Genomic DNA, 20393 nt, shown 5'->3' on the forward strand with positions numbered 1-20393 from the left:
TGCAGTCACCGGGTGGTCCTGAGGAACCTTGAATAAGGTAGCGTGTATGTTTGCTCTTTTTCTTTGCCAGCAGGTGGACGTAGAATACAGTATTATTCTTGGCTGCCAGGTTTAAATCATAAAGTAGGGATAATTGTTCAAGCAGTTTACTGCCACTGAATGTGAACTGCATCTAGAAACTGGCTGCACATTTGCTGTAAGAATTAGGTCTCTATGCCACGCAGCAGTACATCTGCAACCTGTGTCTCCCGCTGGTGTTTCTGTTCAGTTAAGAGATTGGGGCAGTTCGCCCACTAGCAGTTTAGCTTGAAAGAGACTGATAAACCAGCCCTGACTCTCGGTTTAGACCTGCGTCATCTTTGTGTTACAGCAGGTTTTTAAACGACTGTCTCAAGTGCAACATTCTTAACCTAATGACCAAAAGTCTTTTGCTAACAGCATATTTTGGCACAGGAAATGATGGAGATGCAGTTTTGTGGTACATTTCCAAATTTGTATGCAAACCATGACAACTGGACAGGCAGTTCTACACATACATGCAACAGTGTAAGTGTGATACACAGACAGCTGGATGAACTTCTGATATTCTTAATAACTTCTAAATAATGTTACGTTTCTTGACAATTGGGTAAGCCAGGGGTTTCCAAACTGGGGGCCGGGGGCCTTTTGCGAGCTGTGGGATGGTTGCAGGGGGCTGCAGCACATATAAATGTTTTCTCTCCCAAATGACCTTGACAAAGACAAGGGAATCAATTAATTTACACAAATGCTGCTGTTAGGTGCTCGTGGTTATTTTGAATGTAACATTGATGTACAATAACCTAATTTTCTCCATTTGTTGGATGACCTAGACAAATGAAAGCCTGTTTCAAGACTTTCCAACCAAAAATAATGAATTGACATAAGAGAACGAGTAAACCCTGTTTGTCCACTTGAGCTGGGATGACCCAGTATGAAGAAGCAGTATGTATTATTTCATCTCTACCTCTACCCATTTTAGCTTGAGTGAAACTGACAACAGGAGATTAATGGCCATATTCAGAACACATTAAGTGCAGTGTAACCCTATGCATTAACAGTCTGTTATTGTATTATGAATTTGTCTCCATTCCATTACCACACTTGGTTAGTATGCCAAACGTTATAACTCTAGTTTGTGTCCAAAGTAGACATAATGCAATTTTCATACCCTTATGCAACACTGAAAATGACGGGCATTTAAACATTTTTCTAAAAACCAGCTCAAGTATAAAAGATTGACCTGGAATGAAAATATTAAAAGCTTGTTCGAAAAAGTTCTTGGTCCGAAATTGTCACCCAGTTCTTCAGCACCAGTCCAATTCTCACGTTCTGAACATCCAGCTGTTGTTTGATCCTGAAAAGGGACATGTTTTAACAGAAACAGAAAGTTTTCTAATCAGTGGAGAAAGGAATTGTCCTGGCTGGAGATTTCCGCTTGGAAAGTTTTACTGTCTGTTAGTTTGCTGCTGATATTTAACAGACTCACTCATGGAACCACAAGCATGTCAAAAAAAAAAAGATCCACTTAGAGAAATGTATAAACCTTCAATTGTAACTACACTTAGAGAATTGTTTAAACCTTAAATTGTAACTACACTTAGAGAATTGTTTAAACCTTAAATTGTAACTACACTTAGAGAATTGTTTAAACCTTAAATTGTAACTACACTTAGAGAATTGTTTAAACCTTAAATTTTAGTAAGTACTGGATTGTCTGAACAAAATATGTTATTAGAATGTACTGAACAGGCCTGAATAGACTGTTCTTAAGCCTTTTGTAATGTTTGAATTCCTTAAAGCTGTGAATACAGAGAAGTTAGACAAGACATTTTGTAGCTGGATTTATCCATATGAAAAAGATTCATTGAATTATTGAAATCTAACATAATCATACCCGACATCAATTAGGATATAGTGCATATACTGCTATACTATATCTATGTACATACATCACAGTTAATATTTACCAAAATATGATTAAACATTGAATGAACATTTATGTTATTCATTCACATTATGGTTACAGTTATAATGATCTTTTTCTGCATGTTAAGAGATGCTATTTTATATATGCTGTGGGTCATCTCTTCATTGTTACTGACATGCTTTTGTCTTTTTAAAGCAGATAGTTGAGGAAGACATTTTTTTCAGTAATGCTCTTTACAAAAAACAAACTTTTTTTTCTTTGCAGTTAAAATCTAGAAACCAAGATGGGGAAGCAGAACAGCAAGCTCCGCCCAGAAATGATGCAGGATTTATTGGAAAGCACGGACTTCACAGAGCATGAGATCCAGGAGTGGTACAAAGGCTTTCTCAGGGATTGCCCCAGCGGCAACTTGTCAATGGAAGAGTTTAAGAAAATTTACGGGAACTTCTTCCCTTATGGGGATGCTTCCAAATTTGCGGAGCACGTTTTCCGCACCTTTGACGCCAACGGAGATGGAACAATCGATTTCAGAGAGTTCATCATCGCTCTCAGTGTGACGTCAAGGGGAAAGCTGGAACAGAAGCTGAAGTGGGCCTTCAGTATGTATGACCTGGACGGAAACGGCTACATCAGCAAGTCAGAAATGCTGGAGATAGTTCAGGTACAGATTCTGTTGATTTGATACCCATGTATTATATTTAAAACTGGTGTAAATATTAGCATAGATGAAAAGTGAAGAAGTGTCTGCTATGTTTACTGTTTTCTTAACCTTTACAGATCCTCCCCTGAGTCGTGTTTCTTTTCATTCTTAGAGATCTCCTAATATGTTTATATATGCACATCATTCCCCTTTTTAAAATGTTTTGTGAGTTATAAAAAAAAAACGTAACTAGAAAAAGTAATGAACATGAGCATGTGTACTCTATATATATAGATCAGATCCACGGTTATCAGTTCAAATAAACTAGTGTTTTGAGCATTTGAAATAGAATGTTCTATCCTCGTCCAGTCTTTTGGGTTTAGTATCCGTTGAATCTCGTCCAAACTTAAATACAGATTTTCTGTTTCAGAAATGCCGTTTCATGTAATTAGTACAGCCTCTTCCATTACCACTGAGAAGTCTCATCCTTTACCACCTTAGCTATAGGATAGATTTGACCCAGTTTATATATATATTATATTATATATTTCGTATATATATATTATATATTTCATAAAACTTATACTTAGTTCAGAAAAAAAAAAAACTTAAAAAATATTTCTGAAAGCACATATCATAGCTTTTAGAAGGGGTGCAAATTTGGCTGACATTTTAGTCCACAATAAACACAAAGAGTTCGTAGATACATTAAGGGACATTGAAATCTGTAAAAACACATGTAAAGTGTGCAAATGTATTGGTAAAGGTAAAAGTGAAATCGCAAATAAAGAAAATAAATATTGAGTCTTAAAAAATCTGTCATGCAAGGAAAGCATTCGTATGGTATATTATGCATAACATGTAATAAAATATAATATGTATGAGGAACAGGTACATCATTATATAAAATATAAGAAATAATAAAGTAAGTGAACCAATAATTCAGCACTTTACAAGAAACAAACACACCGTGGGTGACCTAAAGTTTGTGGTTTTAGAAAAATTAAAGTTAGATAATGTACAGCATAGAAGAATAAAAGAAAATACTTTGATAAATAGACTAGATACCATGCTGCCTGAAGGTCGTGTGTGTGTTTGTGTGTGTGCAATAAGGCACGAAAGGGTGTGGGATATCCTCTAATATCCATACATCCCGGGTGAGTTATAAGTCAAGAGACAAGGCCGAGTGGCTTTAACCACTAGGGGCGTGTGGATATTAGAGTATATCCCACACCCTGAAGTGCCTTATTGCGCTTATAAAATGGATCAACCAACATTACAAAAAAACATAAAATCATGTTTTAATTAACAAAAAAAGGAATTTTTATAAAATATCCTTACACCTGTGCCTGAACTTAGAAAAAAATAGTCCCGTAAACATATAAAAATAAAACCAAAAATGCATGAATTAAAAAATAATTTCAGATGTTGAATTGAACATTGCCATTGAAAGTGCAGTTTTGATTCGTTACACTAATTCTTGGTTTATTCATTACATTTTAAAGTGAAATATTACTGCCCATTTTCATCATGACACAGCACGAACGAGTCTGCCTTTAAACACGCAGCACAAATAAGACTGCCTTTATTTTAAATCACGCGGACCCTTCCTCACAAGACCTGCAATAGTATCAGGTGAGAGTGCGCTTTTTTTTTTTTTTTCAATAATCCGTTGTTATCCGGGGTAGTAACAGGAGGTATCCATAACAGATTTGTGCTACAGCGGAATACCCGGTTACTTATCAAACTGACTGCAATTTTCAGCTAGGTAACGTGGAAAACTACTGGACCAGTGTTGAGAAACAATTTAAAGCAATGCAGGGCACAGCACAATACATGATACCATGATACCTGGACACATTTAAAAGGTATGGCAGGAACTGTCGAGATGAATTTATAAATGTTCAGCTTCAGATCACACAGCTGCTAAGGGGGTGGGTCCAGTGGCAGCAGGCAGGCAGACCAAAGAACGGACAGCGGGAGCAACGGCAACAAAACATCTTTTAACCCCAAAGTCTCATTTAAGAGGGACCCAAAAATTTTGCGAAAAGCTGAAAGTTTAAGAGATATTTTTTAAACTATTTATTTTCAAAATGGGATAGGGAAACACCGTATTCAGGGAAAAGGAACAGAGCGATCAGAATGGCGAGTTTTGAATTTATTTTAACAATTTTTTTTCACTACTTTTAATCATTGGTGTCCGGTTCAGATTCATTTAATAATTTAATATTTCACACTTCGGTTTCCTAAAAGTTCAACATTTACATAAAGCTGGTCGGTCATGTTTATTGTGATAAATTCTAATATGTCTGCCGTTTTTGTTTTTAAATTCTAGTGTATGGATATCTGCCAGTGATTTGCCCGTTTTTGAAAAAAGTGCCGACCCATGGTGATATGCTGTAATGTCAGCACCCCCATGTGACCTGTTTTGACCAATCAGGATAGAGTATTTAATATGCCCATTTTATATATATATATATATATATATATATATATATATATATATATATATATATATATATATATATATATATAATTCCATGATTTATTCTTACATGATGTAATGGTGTTCTATATATTGTGACATCATTTTTACTTATATCTTTAACAGTAGAAGGACTGGAGATATACTCATACCTAGAAGCCCCGCAGCAGTCTTTCTGACAGCTGTATTCAAAACACTGTAAATAGTATAACGAAAGGAGAAACAGTCGGATGTAATTCGTTTTTTTTTTATTGAGTACACCACAAACAACTGAACAACCAAAGCATGCATATATATATATATATATATATATATATATATATATATATATATATATATATATATATAAACAAAACAAGAAAGTGTAAATAAATAAGTATCTGAACAGACATTGGTTTACATGCAATCGGTTTATTATCAGATGTGCAAAAGCAACTGAACAACAAAGATAAATAAACTTAAACATTTTATAGAAGCGCACAGCACAAGAATTTATATCTAAAAAAGTCTAATTTTATTTTTCTTTTTTCGACAAAAGGGTATTCCTTTACCTGAGTCTAAGACTGTTCACAGTCAACACAGATAATGTGCTTCTCCGTGCCGCCTTTCTGCACAGGGCACAGCTGTCCGAAGTTTTATTTTTATTGCACTTGTCAACCTGGCATCGGAGTCTCTTGCTGCTCTCAGCGGGGTTGCCATCTTCAGCTGTGGGTACACGCTTGACAGTCTCCCTCTGTTCCAAATGCTTCTTGCGTAGTTCCTGTGCTAAATGTAAAATACATTCTCTCCTTGGTAAATTCTTCTCTGTGCATTCTTTGTAAAGTACCCAGGAGTTGATGGCTGCTAGGTCCAATACATTGTAAAACACCTGAACAGACCACCGTCAAGAGCCAGCTTTCACTGAATACTTCCGTGCCATCTGATCCAAAACATCCACTCCATATTCTGTTGCGTAGTAAAACGCCACGTTCTCGGGTATTTATTTTCACTAGTCCCGATGCTAATAGATTGACCAAAGCAGTGCAGCTGGCAAGCAGGCACCAGCGCCATACTTGAATCCAATCGAAAATGTATGGCGAGACTTGAATATTGAAGTCCATCGACAATCCCCAACAAACTTATCAGAAGGAGCAATTTTCCTGTGAAGAACGGGCAAAAATGTCACCATCCTAGTGTCCTACAGTAGAGACCTATCCAAAAAGACTCATAGCAATAATTGTAAATGTGCTTTTACCAAGTACTTACTTAAGGGGCTGAATATTTATGCAACCAGTAAATTTCATTTTGTACGTTTTCTTTGCAAGTTTTGATGACATTTAACCTCATCCTCATATAACCAGTACAGCTTTGAATGAAAAAGTTTGTTTGAAAAACTGTGCTTACATTATTTGTAATTCAACAAAATGTGACATTATTGGTAGGGGGTGAATACTTCTGCAAACCACTGTATTTATATATAATGTGTATATGTTTGTTTTTTATAGTTTTTTTTTTTTTTACAAAGCTAATAGCTTTTATTGTGCAATGACACATAGGTGTGTAAATTCACTAGCTGACTAATACTCTTCCCCATCCTCCTAACCCTAACTTCTCCAGTCAGAAATACTTGACGTGAATTTTTTTATGGAAGTCCAGCTGGCCTTAGGGCAGCTAGATTTGATTGAAAGCTGGGTGCACTCCAGTTTTCCTCCACCTAATTTCAACAGAAAGCTACTTCAGTTGAGTTTTTATTTTTAGAAACATGTAGTTTGCTCCGAGCTTGAGTTTTTTCCGACACTAACTCTGCCCAGGCAGTCTGGATCGGAATCCTTTGACTAGAATGCACCAGCGAGTAGAACCTTAACTGGCTTTGAGCCACAACCCCCACTCTGCCAAATAAAACTGACTGAAAAGCCAGTGACCCTGACAATATCAACAGTGTATCATTAGAATTACTGCCTTTAGAATTGAGCATACTTTGCTGTTATTAATGTTTTTGTAAACTTAAAACAATAAGAATTCCTTTTTGAAAAAAAAAAAAAAACTTGAGATAACTGCGTAAAAGTGTACCACAGCTAATGCTTTAGTGTCATGCAGGACTTCTGCTCCGCTATATCTAGAGGACCACGAGACCAATTGTGATTAAACTTACTCAGAATCTTGTTTAGAACAAGAATATTAATAGCATGCATATCCACCACCAATGAAAATGGGAGGGTTGGTCATGACCCTGCTCTCTAGACCCTTTCGTAAGAAGCAAAATTCATCATCCAGGAAAAAAAAAGTGATGCCGTTCTGATTTATTAATATATTTCTTTTTATTCTTAAAGCTATGTAACATGAGTCCATCTTAAGTTAAATTGGTTACATACAGCCTTTTTTGTATATTTTTTTAATTACTTTCTATTTGACACTGTGACAGGGATGACTCAGGCCAGAGAGACACACAGACGAAGTACTGCAGGTGTAAAGGCGCTGCTGCGCCGTTTTAGTTTCAAACACAAAAATAAATAAAATGTTCAAACAATAAACACTTGCTCACAGAGCCAAATAAAAAGGGTGAACAAAACAAATCACAAACACCAAAAATAACAATCCTAGGTCAGGCTGGGCAGTTGCTGTCGCTGTTCCTAGAATGGATGGTTTTACTTTCTGTTTTGTTTTGAATCTCTTGCGCTCTTGTTCCTCCTTTCAAACTCCCACTAGGAACCCAGGATGCTGCAGGATTTTATCTTGGTGGTCATCTCCCAATTAACAATAAATTAACCAACAAGGTTTTTTTAAATTACATGCTGGCAGAGGACGAGCTGCCAACTTTGCCTCTTCCAGAACTCATTCAAACAAAACAAAATACCCCACGGCTTTATATACATTATATACAAATAAATAAATCATGGTACAAACATAGTAAATATAGTTTAGCCATGGGCTTCTCCCAAGCATAAAATGACAGTTGTATCAAATACAGTGACTCATTTGAGACCATCAAACTTGTTTACAGCTGATTCAAGATGGACTCAACCCCAATCTACCCCATTAACCTACTGCATTGTTTTATTATCACATTTTATTGTGTTAATCCCCAACCTCAATCCTTACTGCAGCCTGCCAGGCAGAATATTAAACGTGCCATCAATATACTGATAAAATAAATAGCATAGGAACATCCAAAAATTGATGGATGGAATAAATAGACACTTCAGTTTGTAGTGCTTTTTCTGAGTCGCTCATTTATAATTGCAGTCAAGACAAATTACACATTGGTTTGTAACTGTTCTGAAAAAAAGAAAGGCAGTTCCTTCAGAAGATGTTCAGCTGCAGTGTTAATGAGAGAGGTCTGCATTGACTTCAGGGGCTGACATCGGGGACTGGCTTGTAAATATGAAATTATATACAGTACTACAGGAATGTCAAAGCCAACAGCGGCCAGAGTCTTCTGGCTGTGTTGAAGTCTATCCATGTGCCAAATGAGTTGTGGGGTGCCATCTCAGATCACCCTTAATTAGAAGTGCAGTAGTGATACATGATTAGTACCCACTGCACAGTTTGGTTTCAGAGTATATTTTAGGAATGTAATTCATGTCGTCTCCATTTTTCTTTTTAAATGTATCACAATGCTTCAAGTGAAATTCCCTGGGCACCATGCTTGATTTGGCCTTTCACAGTTAATGTCAGCGATGAGGGCTGCCGTTAAAAACCGTTGAATAAGTCGATTTTCTAGGCATTTTTGCAGGGCCCTGAAAAGGGGGGGGGGGGTCACTAATACACTGGTGCGACATATGCACCAGCGTGTCTAATGAAACTATGTACCAATGCCACAATGTGATTACTACTACATAAACTTAACTGTAAACAGCCCGATTTATTTGTTCAGGGTCTACGACATTCAGGTCATGTTGCTAGGCGGAAACAGAAAACCACTGTTCTAATTAAAAGTTTTAATTTCTTACTCTCGATACCCTTAGTCATTTTGAATGTTAAATGCAACCTTTCCGACTCTTGACTGACCTCTCGAAAACGTTACAGCTATATTGCTTCACTTACTGTTAACACAATAGCTGTCAGTCTCTATGAATTTCCATAATCCCACCCTCCCGAGTCACTGATTTGTCACCATTCAAACTGAACCCGCCACAGGGATCAGTACCAAACAACTATTGGTTAGAAAGCCAAGTAGTAAAATTTTCAAGTCTTCCATTCGTTGTAACTGTAATGCTGTAATAATGAAGGTGACTTTGAGACTGGATAAAGTAGGACAGTATGAAAAAAAAAGAAAATGCTTCTCAACAGGTTTAAAATTGCGCGTTGTTGAATTTGCCGACATACATGTAAATTACAGTGTTGAAAAAAACAGTATGTGATGGGAGACGAAACAAAGACAAGAAAAACAAGCTGATTAAGAGGAAAGTGTTTATGGCCTGATGCAGAAAACATTTTGTTTGAAATGGAGTACTTTGAGTAACTATCATAAACAGTGTAACTTGTTCTACATGTCAGTATAACACAGTGGTACACTTGTAAAGTATGTGTATGGTTACGGTTCTGATTAAGAAAATGAAGGTGTTTGTACAGCTGGAAATTGAATGCAATTGTACTGCACCGTATGCAACACAATCATGTTTTGTTTACTGGTTATTAAATGGTGCAATATAAAATGTTGCAAACAAGGGCTATTTTGAAACTAAATCATTGTATCTTTATTTATTTATTGGTGTTGAGCATGTAGGAAAAAATAAAAATGTAAAAAAAAAGTATTTTAAACACAAAAAAGATGTTTAACTAAAATTGAAGTCTCAAAAAGTGGGTAGCAACTTGTATGCCAGTGCGACCTATAAAATGATTTTTACGGTAATTAGAGGTTTTGTGAGCACATTCAGGATGCTTAAGCCATTTGGCAGTGCAAGGGGCTTTGAGGGGCTGAAGAATACCTTTGATGTTAAACAGCCTATGTCTTTAATCCATAGAGCTTTTTAAAAAATGTGTTTCCATCAAGCAGACCTGTATTTCAGTGAAATTAGCTTTTGGAAAGTAACAGTGTGTGTTGGATCACGCCAAGCTGCAGGCAGGGTACCGTCACTTTACGTTTGACTGTACATTAAACCACTGCTTACTCTATTCCATTATTCATCTTTGACTTCATCAGAAAGCAGACCTGGTTGATAGATAACATAAATCAAGCAGTTTTTAGGATGAAAATGTTCCTGCTACTAACTTTGGTAGTTTATGGGTGTTTTCATCAAGCTCTGCAAGACCTTTTCTTAAATGGTGTTTACAGATAGCATTTTGTAAGATGACTAAGTAGATATTGTATTGTCTTAAAGCTGGTCATTGAAATTCAAAACCAGGTGACATAAAGACCCATAAAAAAATAATACACTTCAAGCATTTCACTTGTTTCTGTGACCTAGCACTTATGTAGTTAAGTAGATAGCAATTATAAACAGTGTCAGTGGAGCAGTATGTGGGATGATCAATTTCCATTTCACGGACTTGCTCGTCTTGCTCCATCTCCTTTTAATGTTCCCATTAGTTTTGTGACATTTAGCATAAAGGGCATCTGGGGAGCACAACGTGCTTGAAGAGCATTCACTTACGTTCCCATGGTCTTCTTCCACAGGCAATTTACAAGATGGTATCCTCGGTAATGAAAATGCCAGAAGATGAGTCGACTCCTGAGAAAAGAACAGAGAAGATTTTTAGGCAGATGGACACCAATCGAGATGGTAAGCACCTGTGTTCTATAAATCAAAATATTCGAATAGAATAAAATGTAGGTCAATATCCATTTTCCAGTATGCCGTTCTGCTTCTGAGAGCAGTTAGTATTCAACTGCCGATAATTTGGTGGCTTGAAAACTACTTCCTTAAACAGTGCTATTCAATATATATATCAAAATATTTGGGTCTTTAATAGCCAGCAAAGTGTATAGAACCATGAGATCAGCATCTCATTTGGGACAGTCCCAGCTTGGTGATACCAGGAGGTTGCAGGTTCAAATCCCAGTTCTGCCACTGACTCACAGTGTGTGACCATGAGCAAGCCACTTAACTTCCTTGTGCTCCGTTCCTCGGATGATACATATAAACCGAGGTCTGGGGGGGTTAGGGTTAGGGTTAGGGTGACCCAATACTTTGGCTGATTTAGGTTGCTGCTTGTGACACGGATGGCTGGAGTCTTCTCCAGCAACTGTACAGCAAGTGCCGCAATTGTGTGCTTCAAGTTCCTAGTGTCAGAATAGCTTAAGAGTGCCACCTTCTGTCGGGATGCTTGCATTGAAAGTAAACATTGAAATGGATCCATAAAAAAATGTGTGAGTAAAACTACACATATCTTTTAGATTTATTTATTATTATTTTTTTTTTAACACTGAAGTGGATCTGACCTATTAAAGTGGGATGAGGAGCTCTGAATTCACTTTTGGCTATTAAGAGATGTTCTTCCTCTCTGGATATTAACATTTAACAGTTTGCTACTCCATAAGTTTTGAATTGCCTATTGCCTTGTATGGTTACAAGACCATTGTTTTAATATATTAAGTGCATGCAATTGTAAATGTAGTAGAAAATTCTATATTTTCTCCACCACCCCCACCCCCACCCCCCTTTTCAGGTAAACTGTCGTTGGAAGAGTTTATCAGAGGAGCGAAGAGTGACCCCTCCATAGTCCGTCTGCTCCAGTGTGACCCCAGCAGCGCAGGCCAATTCTAAACCCAAGGAAATAATGGATTGTATTCAGTGCTTTTGTTCTCTTTTTCTTTTGCCAAACCTCATCAGGAATGGCGACGTCGCCTCTGTACGGCTTACTATGCCTTTCTCTTGTGGCATTTCTCAGCTGTTCTAATGTTCTGGAACAAATTTAACAACAGTTGTTTTATTTCTGTACACGGGGATTGGAAAACAACACCAAACAAAGTCTGTGTGACTGAAGAATGCTGTGTTAGGGTACTTTGATTTATGCAGAAGTTTTACTGATAATGGTCTGAGTTGTTATAAACATTTTATATGTATCCCTTTAATAAGCATGTATTGACAGATAGGGACAGTTGCTTAGTAGTGGGTTAAAAAAATCAACTGGGAACCTAGGCTAAATAACTGAAGGTTTGCAGAAGTCAGATGAAACTGTTTCTTTGGACAGGGGATTACAGACCGTCAGGAGCTGTAAGAAAAGTTTTGTAATGTAGGATGTGTAAGCAGTGTAGCTTTAGTCAAGGTATTATTTCTTCATAGTTCTGTTTTTGTAGATGATGGTTCTTAATGTGTTTTAGGTAGCTTTTTTGTTATGGCTAGTGCAATTTTGATACTGTAGCCAGTGTGGCTACACTAAAGTAAGAAATATAACTGTGCTACACTTCAGGATTTTCTTTTTTTTTTTTTTTCTTGGACTGCCACACAGCAGCTGTCAAAGTGCTGACTGCTGGAGGAATAGTTTTACATGTTGCTAATAAAAGTTAGAGATTTTTGGAGAAAGACAGAGTTCATTTTAGATGGTTGGATCCCACAGTTAAAAAAAGAAAGAATATAAGCCCAAGAACATGTATTGATCCCCTTTTCAACTGAGGTCTGAGTAGGCAAGGATAAGTCTTAAGCCTTCAACAATGCCATTGATGTGAGGGAAGCTGAGACCCAGTTTCAAACACCACAGTTGTTGTCACAGGACCCTTTGCTATCAAGCTGATGGAAAGACACCCATCCCGTCAATGTTGCTGTGACATCATTATGGCTGACTGGGGCTAGAACAGTGATTTCACAATATATTAGTTACTGGCTTTAGTTACTACTAAATTACTGGCCTTCACCATTGAGTGTGATATTCCCAGAAACAAATTGTGATGTCATTTAGGGACATAAAAGTAAACTCCTGATTTCATGACGAGAACAGAGTGAGACAAGAAGGGAGAGCAGGTGTATGGGACAGATTAGGGTAACTATACTCAACAAAAAAAAGTTTTCCACCAGTGGTTGTTAGATGCAATAACTTAAATGAAGTTGAACGTACCAACCACAGATGTTGATATAATTGAAGGCGATTCACATCCAAAGGTTTCACAAAAACACAGGCTTTATTGGCCCAAAAATTGTCTAGTACAGGAAAGCTTAAACAATGGTGTGGTCAAAATGGTGCAGTCAATAATAAGTACGGCCGCTTTCTGCTTCCACTAAAGCAATGCAATGCTGTCGCATGCTTCTTATCAGTGTCTAAATTGTTCTTTGTGGAATCACATCCCACTCATGCTGCAGTGTGTCAGCCAGCTGTCGCACCAGCTCATCCCATATATGTTAAATTGGTGAGAGATCAGTGGCTCTGGTTGGCCATAGCAAGACATTGATGTTCTCTCTCTGCAACCAGGCAGTGCAAGGTCTACATTGTCCTGCTGGAACATGAATGCCTGATGCTGTTGCATGAATGGCACCACCACTGGCTGTAAAATCTGATTGCAGTATTGTTATGCATCCATTAGTAACCTCTAGCTGTGTCCTACACCAGAGTGAATCCCACCCCAAACCATCACACTGCCTCCGATTAAAGCAAGATTAAAAAGGACATGTTGCCACTGATTTGCGATACGCCTCTGTAGTACTCTAGCTCACTGCAAATGTTCCTGCCTGTTCCTCAGAGGTAGTGGTACCCCCCCCCCCCCCCCACTAGTCTTCTGGCCCACAGCTGTGCATGCCTCAGGCGGTTCTGCACCATATGTGATGTCACCCGCATGCCTGTTGCTGCTTGTAGACGCCCTGCTAGGATTGTAGCAGGAAAAATCTCGTATGGCAACATACTGGTCTTCTCTACCTCCAGTGGCTCTGGGACATTCCAGTAACATTGTTTCATTGCTGCAGTCTGACAATGGTAGAGTGGTGAACACACAACTGACCAGCAATATAACGTATGCTTCGTCCAGCTTGAAGCATGACCAGGGCACAGAAGCAGTCATTTATTGGTAAAGACCTCCTTTTAAAAGTCAAGCAGTGCTAACTGATGTATCATGTGATTAGCAGGTGCTTTGAGCACCTGACCATAAAGAAGGTACTGGAAATTCAACAAAACAACAATTCAGTCGACCATGGTCGTGCACCAACTTATTCATGCATGGTTAGGATATTGACACTGCAGTGCAATAATATTATGCAACGACAAAAAGTGGTGCAAAACTGTTTTTGTTGAGTATTTTCTATGGAGGGAGCAAAATAGTAATACTGAAGAAAAGAGAGTATCCCAAGATATTCAGAAAGACATTATATTGACCTAAACCTCAGGTATAAGTATATTGATATATTTATATAAAATAGCTTATTAAAACCCAGTGTAGTTTCTCCATGATGTCTCCCAGTTCCCCAGTGGTTTTTCTACCTGTTGTGTAGCAGAAGTGCACTTTTTGTGCAAATTTGTTACAGCAAGTGCCATGCTGCACAGCAGCTTAGAGCAGGTATGGGTTCAGATTGGGTTGGAATACAGTATTTCTGGTACAGGATGTCTTGCTTTGCTGCCTTCTTATCCAGCGCAGACCGTGGTTGGGTTAGAGCAACACAACTATTTGACAATACACGTAAAATTATGTATTGTCAAATAAGAAAGTAAAAGTTTAATTAAACTATACTTCTGAGTCCTTATGTGACAATTTCATTGTTTTGTTATGTAAGAAAATGCTTCATCTTATTTTATGTTAATAAGGCACCAGGCTGCTTATTAACATTGCTTTTATGGATCTGTTGGTGTGTTGGACTCCATTTTGTACCTCGGTGTAATGATTCCTTTCTGATGTACATTTGGTTGGTTAGTTTTATGATCTTTTTGTCAGACTAATTGTTGCTTATGACTGTCAAAGGATGGTCTTTCTCAATAAGGGGAGGTTCAGTGTGTTTGTTGCTTTTAGGCAAATTCCTTATGTAGTCGATTATTTGTGTGATTCACCAGGAAAGCTAAAATCTAAAGCTGTATGGAGAAGAATTCACCACTAAAAAAAAGCTGCTTTTCTTAGATTCAGGGTTGTGAAAAACAAAAACACTCAAATTAAGAAATGATAGGCTGTACCGTGGTTCCAGCAAGTTAGGAGGCAAATCATATGAGTACAAATTTATTCCTACTTAGGAATTTCCTATCAAAGACAAAAGGCACTAAATTAATTTATTAGCCCTTTATTTAAGAGTGGCATTCAAATTCCATATGGTGCGACCCCAGACCCATGTTCGGCAGGAACTTTTCACAATCTATGGCGTGAAAACTTACAGGTGACTAATATTGGTCCACCCAGTACTTGCATGTAAATGTACGTGTAGTATATTTAACATTTGGTTTCCAGATTCTCATGTTCAGTCCTTGTATCGATTTGCTTCCAGGACAATACTGGGTTTGTACCACAAACCCTGGAAGGCTTGAATTGATGCAGAGCAATTCCAAACAAGCATTGAGAAGAGAAGAATGTGGGAAGCAGCAGTAATACCTGACGCGTGTTGCAAAAAGAATCTCTCTTTTTAAAATTGTATTTTTGGAATTGAGAGAAACACGAATTAAATTAGAAAAAATAAAAATAAAATCTAAAGACTATTTAGAAATTTTTATTGATAAAACCATATTAGGATAAACGGGGCACACTGTAAAATGACCCGTTTTATGTTCTTGGTTTTTCCAGCATCAAGCTGTTCCCTTACAGTGGACGAATTACAGTAATTGAGAATTGGTGCAACGTTACAGGAACAAAATGTCTTCTAAATTGAACTAGAGTTATGATCAGTGGACCACATATTTACTAAGTGTGTAATTTTAGTGACAGTTAGTCTTGCATAAAACAAACAAAAGTCGTATGTTCCTCATTTCTATAAAGTCCATCAAATCCAGCTACATTCATTTATTTTATTTAATGCTTCCATTTATATATCACACAGATGTCAATGAATCTGATTATCATTTGTCAACATGATTGTGTGAAAGTATATTGTGCTTTTTAAAAGTGTCTGAGCATTGCTATTGTAAAGAGTGTAAAGAGATTTCGCTGAGCTCCTTATTTGACACTGGGCTCCAACAGAAAGCACTTATCAAAAAATAAAGATTACATTTTTATTTTTTTTATTTTTTTAACACAATGATGCTATTGTTTGAAAAGTGAGTGAGTTATATTTGTTTTAAAAAGAAGAAGAAAAAACACTTTAATTCTGTCATTAGTTTGGGTAGGTGATCTTGTATTTAGTTGCATTTGTAAGTTTTGGGTCAGCCTGAGTATCTTAATTTTCAGTTTAGTTTAAGCAACAACAAAAAATCAGAATTCAAAAATTTTAATTTTAAATGTACTAAACTCTTGAAAAATAAGAATATTTTAACTGCTGCTCATAATTCTAACATCTTTTAAAATAAAATTAAAGATTTCTTTCTTACAGTATACTGTACTTTGTTCTAAACCAGGATTGCCTATGTAACTTTCTAACAAGTTCCTGTGTTTAATTTGCTGAAGTGCTGTATTGTGTTTGAGGCAACATACAGTAACATAACACTGTATTAGGATTTTATTACATAATTTATGTGTTTAGTTGTTTTTACTCTTTTATAACAGCAGTCTCTTTGACTAACAGCTTCTGGTACTACAGTAAAAAATTAAACAAACTATTCTTCTAAAATAATCTAAACTTAGAATGAAAGCTTCATCACTCCCAAGCTACCCATCTCTAGTTCCAAATTGTTGACTGAGATGGGAAGAGAAAGCCTTTACTATGCCTGTGAGAGAGATTCACCTCCAGATCAGCTCCAAACACCACTTCCAGAAGAGTATCACAGACTAATGAAAGGCATCACACCAGCTTTATTTTGGAAGGGTAACGTTTGAAGGCCCAGGGTCTGGGGATTGATCTAAACAGCAGAGGATCAAAATACAGCTGTAATTTAAATAATTAAAATATAATTAAAATAAACTAAGGAGACAAAACATCCCTTGTAAAAGTTTACCAAAGTAAAATGTAGTAAAGCATAGTGAAAGCATTGTAAAGTATAGGTGAGCATTGTAAATGATAGCGAGGTGTTTAGACCCAGTTAAGTTAGTCAATGAATTATACTCCTGAATGTTTTAAATAAACTGCAGTGTGGTTTTTTTTAACAACAAATAAACACAAAATGTCAACTACTACAAGTACTATTTAAATGATAAATACAAAGAAAAGTTAAGCTGGTATTCTTATTTGAAATAAGGCATAATTTTGTCTGTTTTACACACAATAGCATCATGTGGTTAAGTGCCAAATATACATAACAGTATTGTATACATTTATGCTGTACTATTATCGTTATCTGTTGAACAAAATGTTTGTAAGTGTTACATTTTGTAGATTTTGTATGGTATTCTGTTTTTTGTGAGACTGTAGTTTTTAAATGTAGGATTGTGTTATCTTATAAACCAACACTGAAATGTGTAAAATCCTGTCCCTTTGCCTGTGAGTCTTCTTTCCTAGCTATGGAACTGTCTTAGTGTTCCACACATGTCCTACACAATTTAAATAGGCAGTCTTTTTTAAATCTTTTTTTTTTTTTTTTTTTAAATGTCATTGCCTATATGATTATTGTTAATATGACATATCAAGACTATTATTTACATTTCCCTCAAATGGTTGTGTATGATATACTGTAGAGATTTAAATTATACAAAGTCATGATAAATTTCGTAGATGTTAAAATAGAGAGATGTTCCCAGGTTTAAATGGCTAGGTTTAGACTTGTGGACAAAAAAGAAAACAATGCAGCTTACTTTTATATATGAACAAAACATTTATGTAAATAAGCTTTGACTAAATTACACAAGGGTTTCTTTCAAGAGCTCTGTAACATTAGCATTTTTTGTTTGTTTGTTTGTTTTAACAAACAAATGGTGCCTGCTTTGCACGTTGGTAAATGCTGTGTGAATATGGTCCTTGGTGTCTCAAGTTTTTATATTTCTGAAGGTATCTAAATTGAAGTAAAAACCTTATTGGGAGGAGATGGAGGAAGCAGAGGATTGTTTGACAAGCAGTCCTAAAATTACACAATTATTAAACACAAAGAATACTGACTCGTTGAAAAGTTTGTCTAATTTTATCGCTTATGGATTAAAGCTATGGGTAAACTGTGTCCAACCATTGAATCTTCTATAAGACAATGGAGACAATGGTTCATTTATATTTGAATATTTTTAAAAAATTAATTTACACTCTACGGTGTAATCAGAATCATTTGTTTTTCATCTTGTTGCATCTACTGGACTGCCAGAGAAGAAGATTAAATAATAATAATCTTAACTGTACACTGGCAGTGCCATTAATATTGGATATCAAATGTCTATTTCCCCATAGTGACACTCCTGTATTTCAAACCAAGAAGAACCTCCAGGTAGCCATTTAATCAGTTTATAATATAACTCAGTACGAACAACGTGTCATTTTTATATTTGCCCTGAGACGCTCAAACTGAAACCAATTGCAGCTGAAAGATTGCAGCTGACTGACACTTGGGTTGGTTTAAAAGTTTGATAATTTAAGGATTTAGTGCTTTGAAATGGAAGTTATATTTTCAAGTGTTATCTATGCCTGTAGGTTTGGTGACAACACTTTTATTGGATTTTCTTTGAATAAACCTGGTCCTTTCTTGTTAGTAGGGAAGTGGTACTCAATTATCACCCCTGGGGCAATCTAGTTTGTTCCATCTAGCTAGTTGAATAACCTAGTTTATGGTCATATTGTAACAAAGACCAGGACTGGAAAACTGAGTACCTGCTTTAGTGAAACAACTCAACTCATCATGTAGTAAAGCAATGTCCTCCACATAACAGGAATCCTACATTCTGGCTGGATTTTTACAAATGGTCTTCTACCATGGAGCTAAAAAGGAATAAAGCTGCCATGATAAGGCTGTCATTTTATCAAGGCATTCTGGTGACAGTAAATCCATGAGAGTGAAGCTCAAGTGGTTTATGCATGTCACCAAAAGACAAAATTACAGCCTTGTACAGTAGGGTCTTAAACCATGTGATGTGTAATTTTATAGTTATAACCTGGTTTGGGCCAAGGGATGCTAGGAATCCAACTCTTCCAGAATGAACCTGAAAACACAGTTATACAAAGGAGGATACTGTAATATATGAAAAGGTATATTTATGTATATTTAAATATTAAATATAAATATTTATTCACAGCAGCCTTGACTTTGCTGCGTAAGGTTTCCTGATAAACAACACAAACATGGCTGTTTGGGTCAATGAGACAGCAGACAACCTACAGTAAGTCATGCGATAATAAGCGCCATACACCAGATAACTTAGTAAAGTGCTCATACTTTATACACATTTCAATAAAGGGAGGTGGGTAACCCCAGCTGTTTGAAATGGCCATTTTTATCTCATATTATTGGCCCTTTTCTATATACTTCATTTACATAACGGTAACTCATTGCCAACTTATTCCAGTGTTGTTCTTGTATTAGCATAAGCATTGTAGAAAACTCGCACAGCGGCACTGTATTTCAAGGACCCAGTAAAGTAAATAATTTAACTTAATGACAAATCTTTTGAAAATAATAATATACATTTAATATTAGGTCATACAGGGCTCTATTTTGAAAAGAAAAGGAGCAAAGGCACATTTTCAAAGAGGAACTGCTTACAGCAATAACTTAACTGTTCCTAGCTGAAACAAGGTTGTTTCTTGGTAGTTTTATACTGTTATTTTTTTATTTGCCTTTCCACTTGCTTAAAATTGGTGCCCTTCATAGTGGTTGTTCACCAGTAGATGCCCAAGCTGCTGCTGCTTGTGTAAGTTTAGAGCAGGTTCTAGACTCCCAGGTGGAGTTGCATGTGGCCCCAATAGATACACAGAGGGAGGGGGGTGGACCAGACAGGCAGTGGACAATAGTTAGAGGGAAATGGAAAAGGGGGAACATGGTAGAACAGAGTTCAGCAGCAGAAGAGGATAAGAGAGTCTGAACCTGCAAACAGGTTTCTTGCTTGTGCTCTAGAGAGGTTATGCTAAGATTATACAACGCCCTAGTTAGACCCCACCTAGAACACTCTGTGCACTTTTGGTTACCTCACTGCAAAAAGTACATCATTGCACTGGAAGGTACAGAGAAGAGCAGTCCCAGGTAAGGTTAAAAGAAAGACATCTCTTCAGCCTGAAAAAATAATAGAAAGAGGGGACTTGTAGCTTTATCTGTACCATAAATGGTACAGATAAAACAACCACAAAACACTGCTTCAAGTTCAGCACAGAGAGAACAAGGGGACATAAATGGAAGCTGAGTAAAATAAAGTTTACAACAGAAGAGAGTTATAAACATGTGGAATAGCCTACCAGGTGAGGTAGTAGGATCTAAAACACTGCACATTTAAAAAAGACTAG

General features: G+C 36.7%; 1 protein-coding gene across 3 annotated transcripts in view; it reads left to right on the forward strand.

Annotated features, from left to right (window-relative positions):
- Nucleotides 1-16954, forward strand: part of LOC121314936 (neurocalcin-delta) — a 119465-nt gene extending 102511 nt beyond the window's left edge. For all 3 annotated transcript variants that reach the window (XM_041248714.1, XM_041248713.1, XM_041248715.1), the window contains 3 exons: nucleotides 2213-2609; nucleotides 10670-10775; nucleotides 11662-16954. In XM_041248714.1, coding sequence (XP_041104648.1) covers nucleotides 2232-2609; nucleotides 10670-10775; nucleotides 11662-11759 — 582 coding nt within the window. In that variant the 5' untranslated portion in view covers nucleotides 2213-2231 and the 3' untranslated portion in view covers nucleotides 11760-16954. The remainder of the gene's footprint in view (nucleotides 1-2212; nucleotides 2610-10669; nucleotides 10776-11661) is intronic.
- Nucleotides 16955-20393: the final 3439 nt, after the last annotated feature.

This window comes from Polyodon spathula, chromosome 4, assembly GCF_017654505.1.
Source record: "Polyodon spathula isolate WHYD16114869_AA chromosome 4, ASM1765450v1, whole genome shotgun sequence".
Taxonomy (NCBI): Eukaryota; Metazoa; Chordata; class Actinopteri; order Acipenseriformes; family Polyodontidae; genus Polyodon; species Polyodon spathula.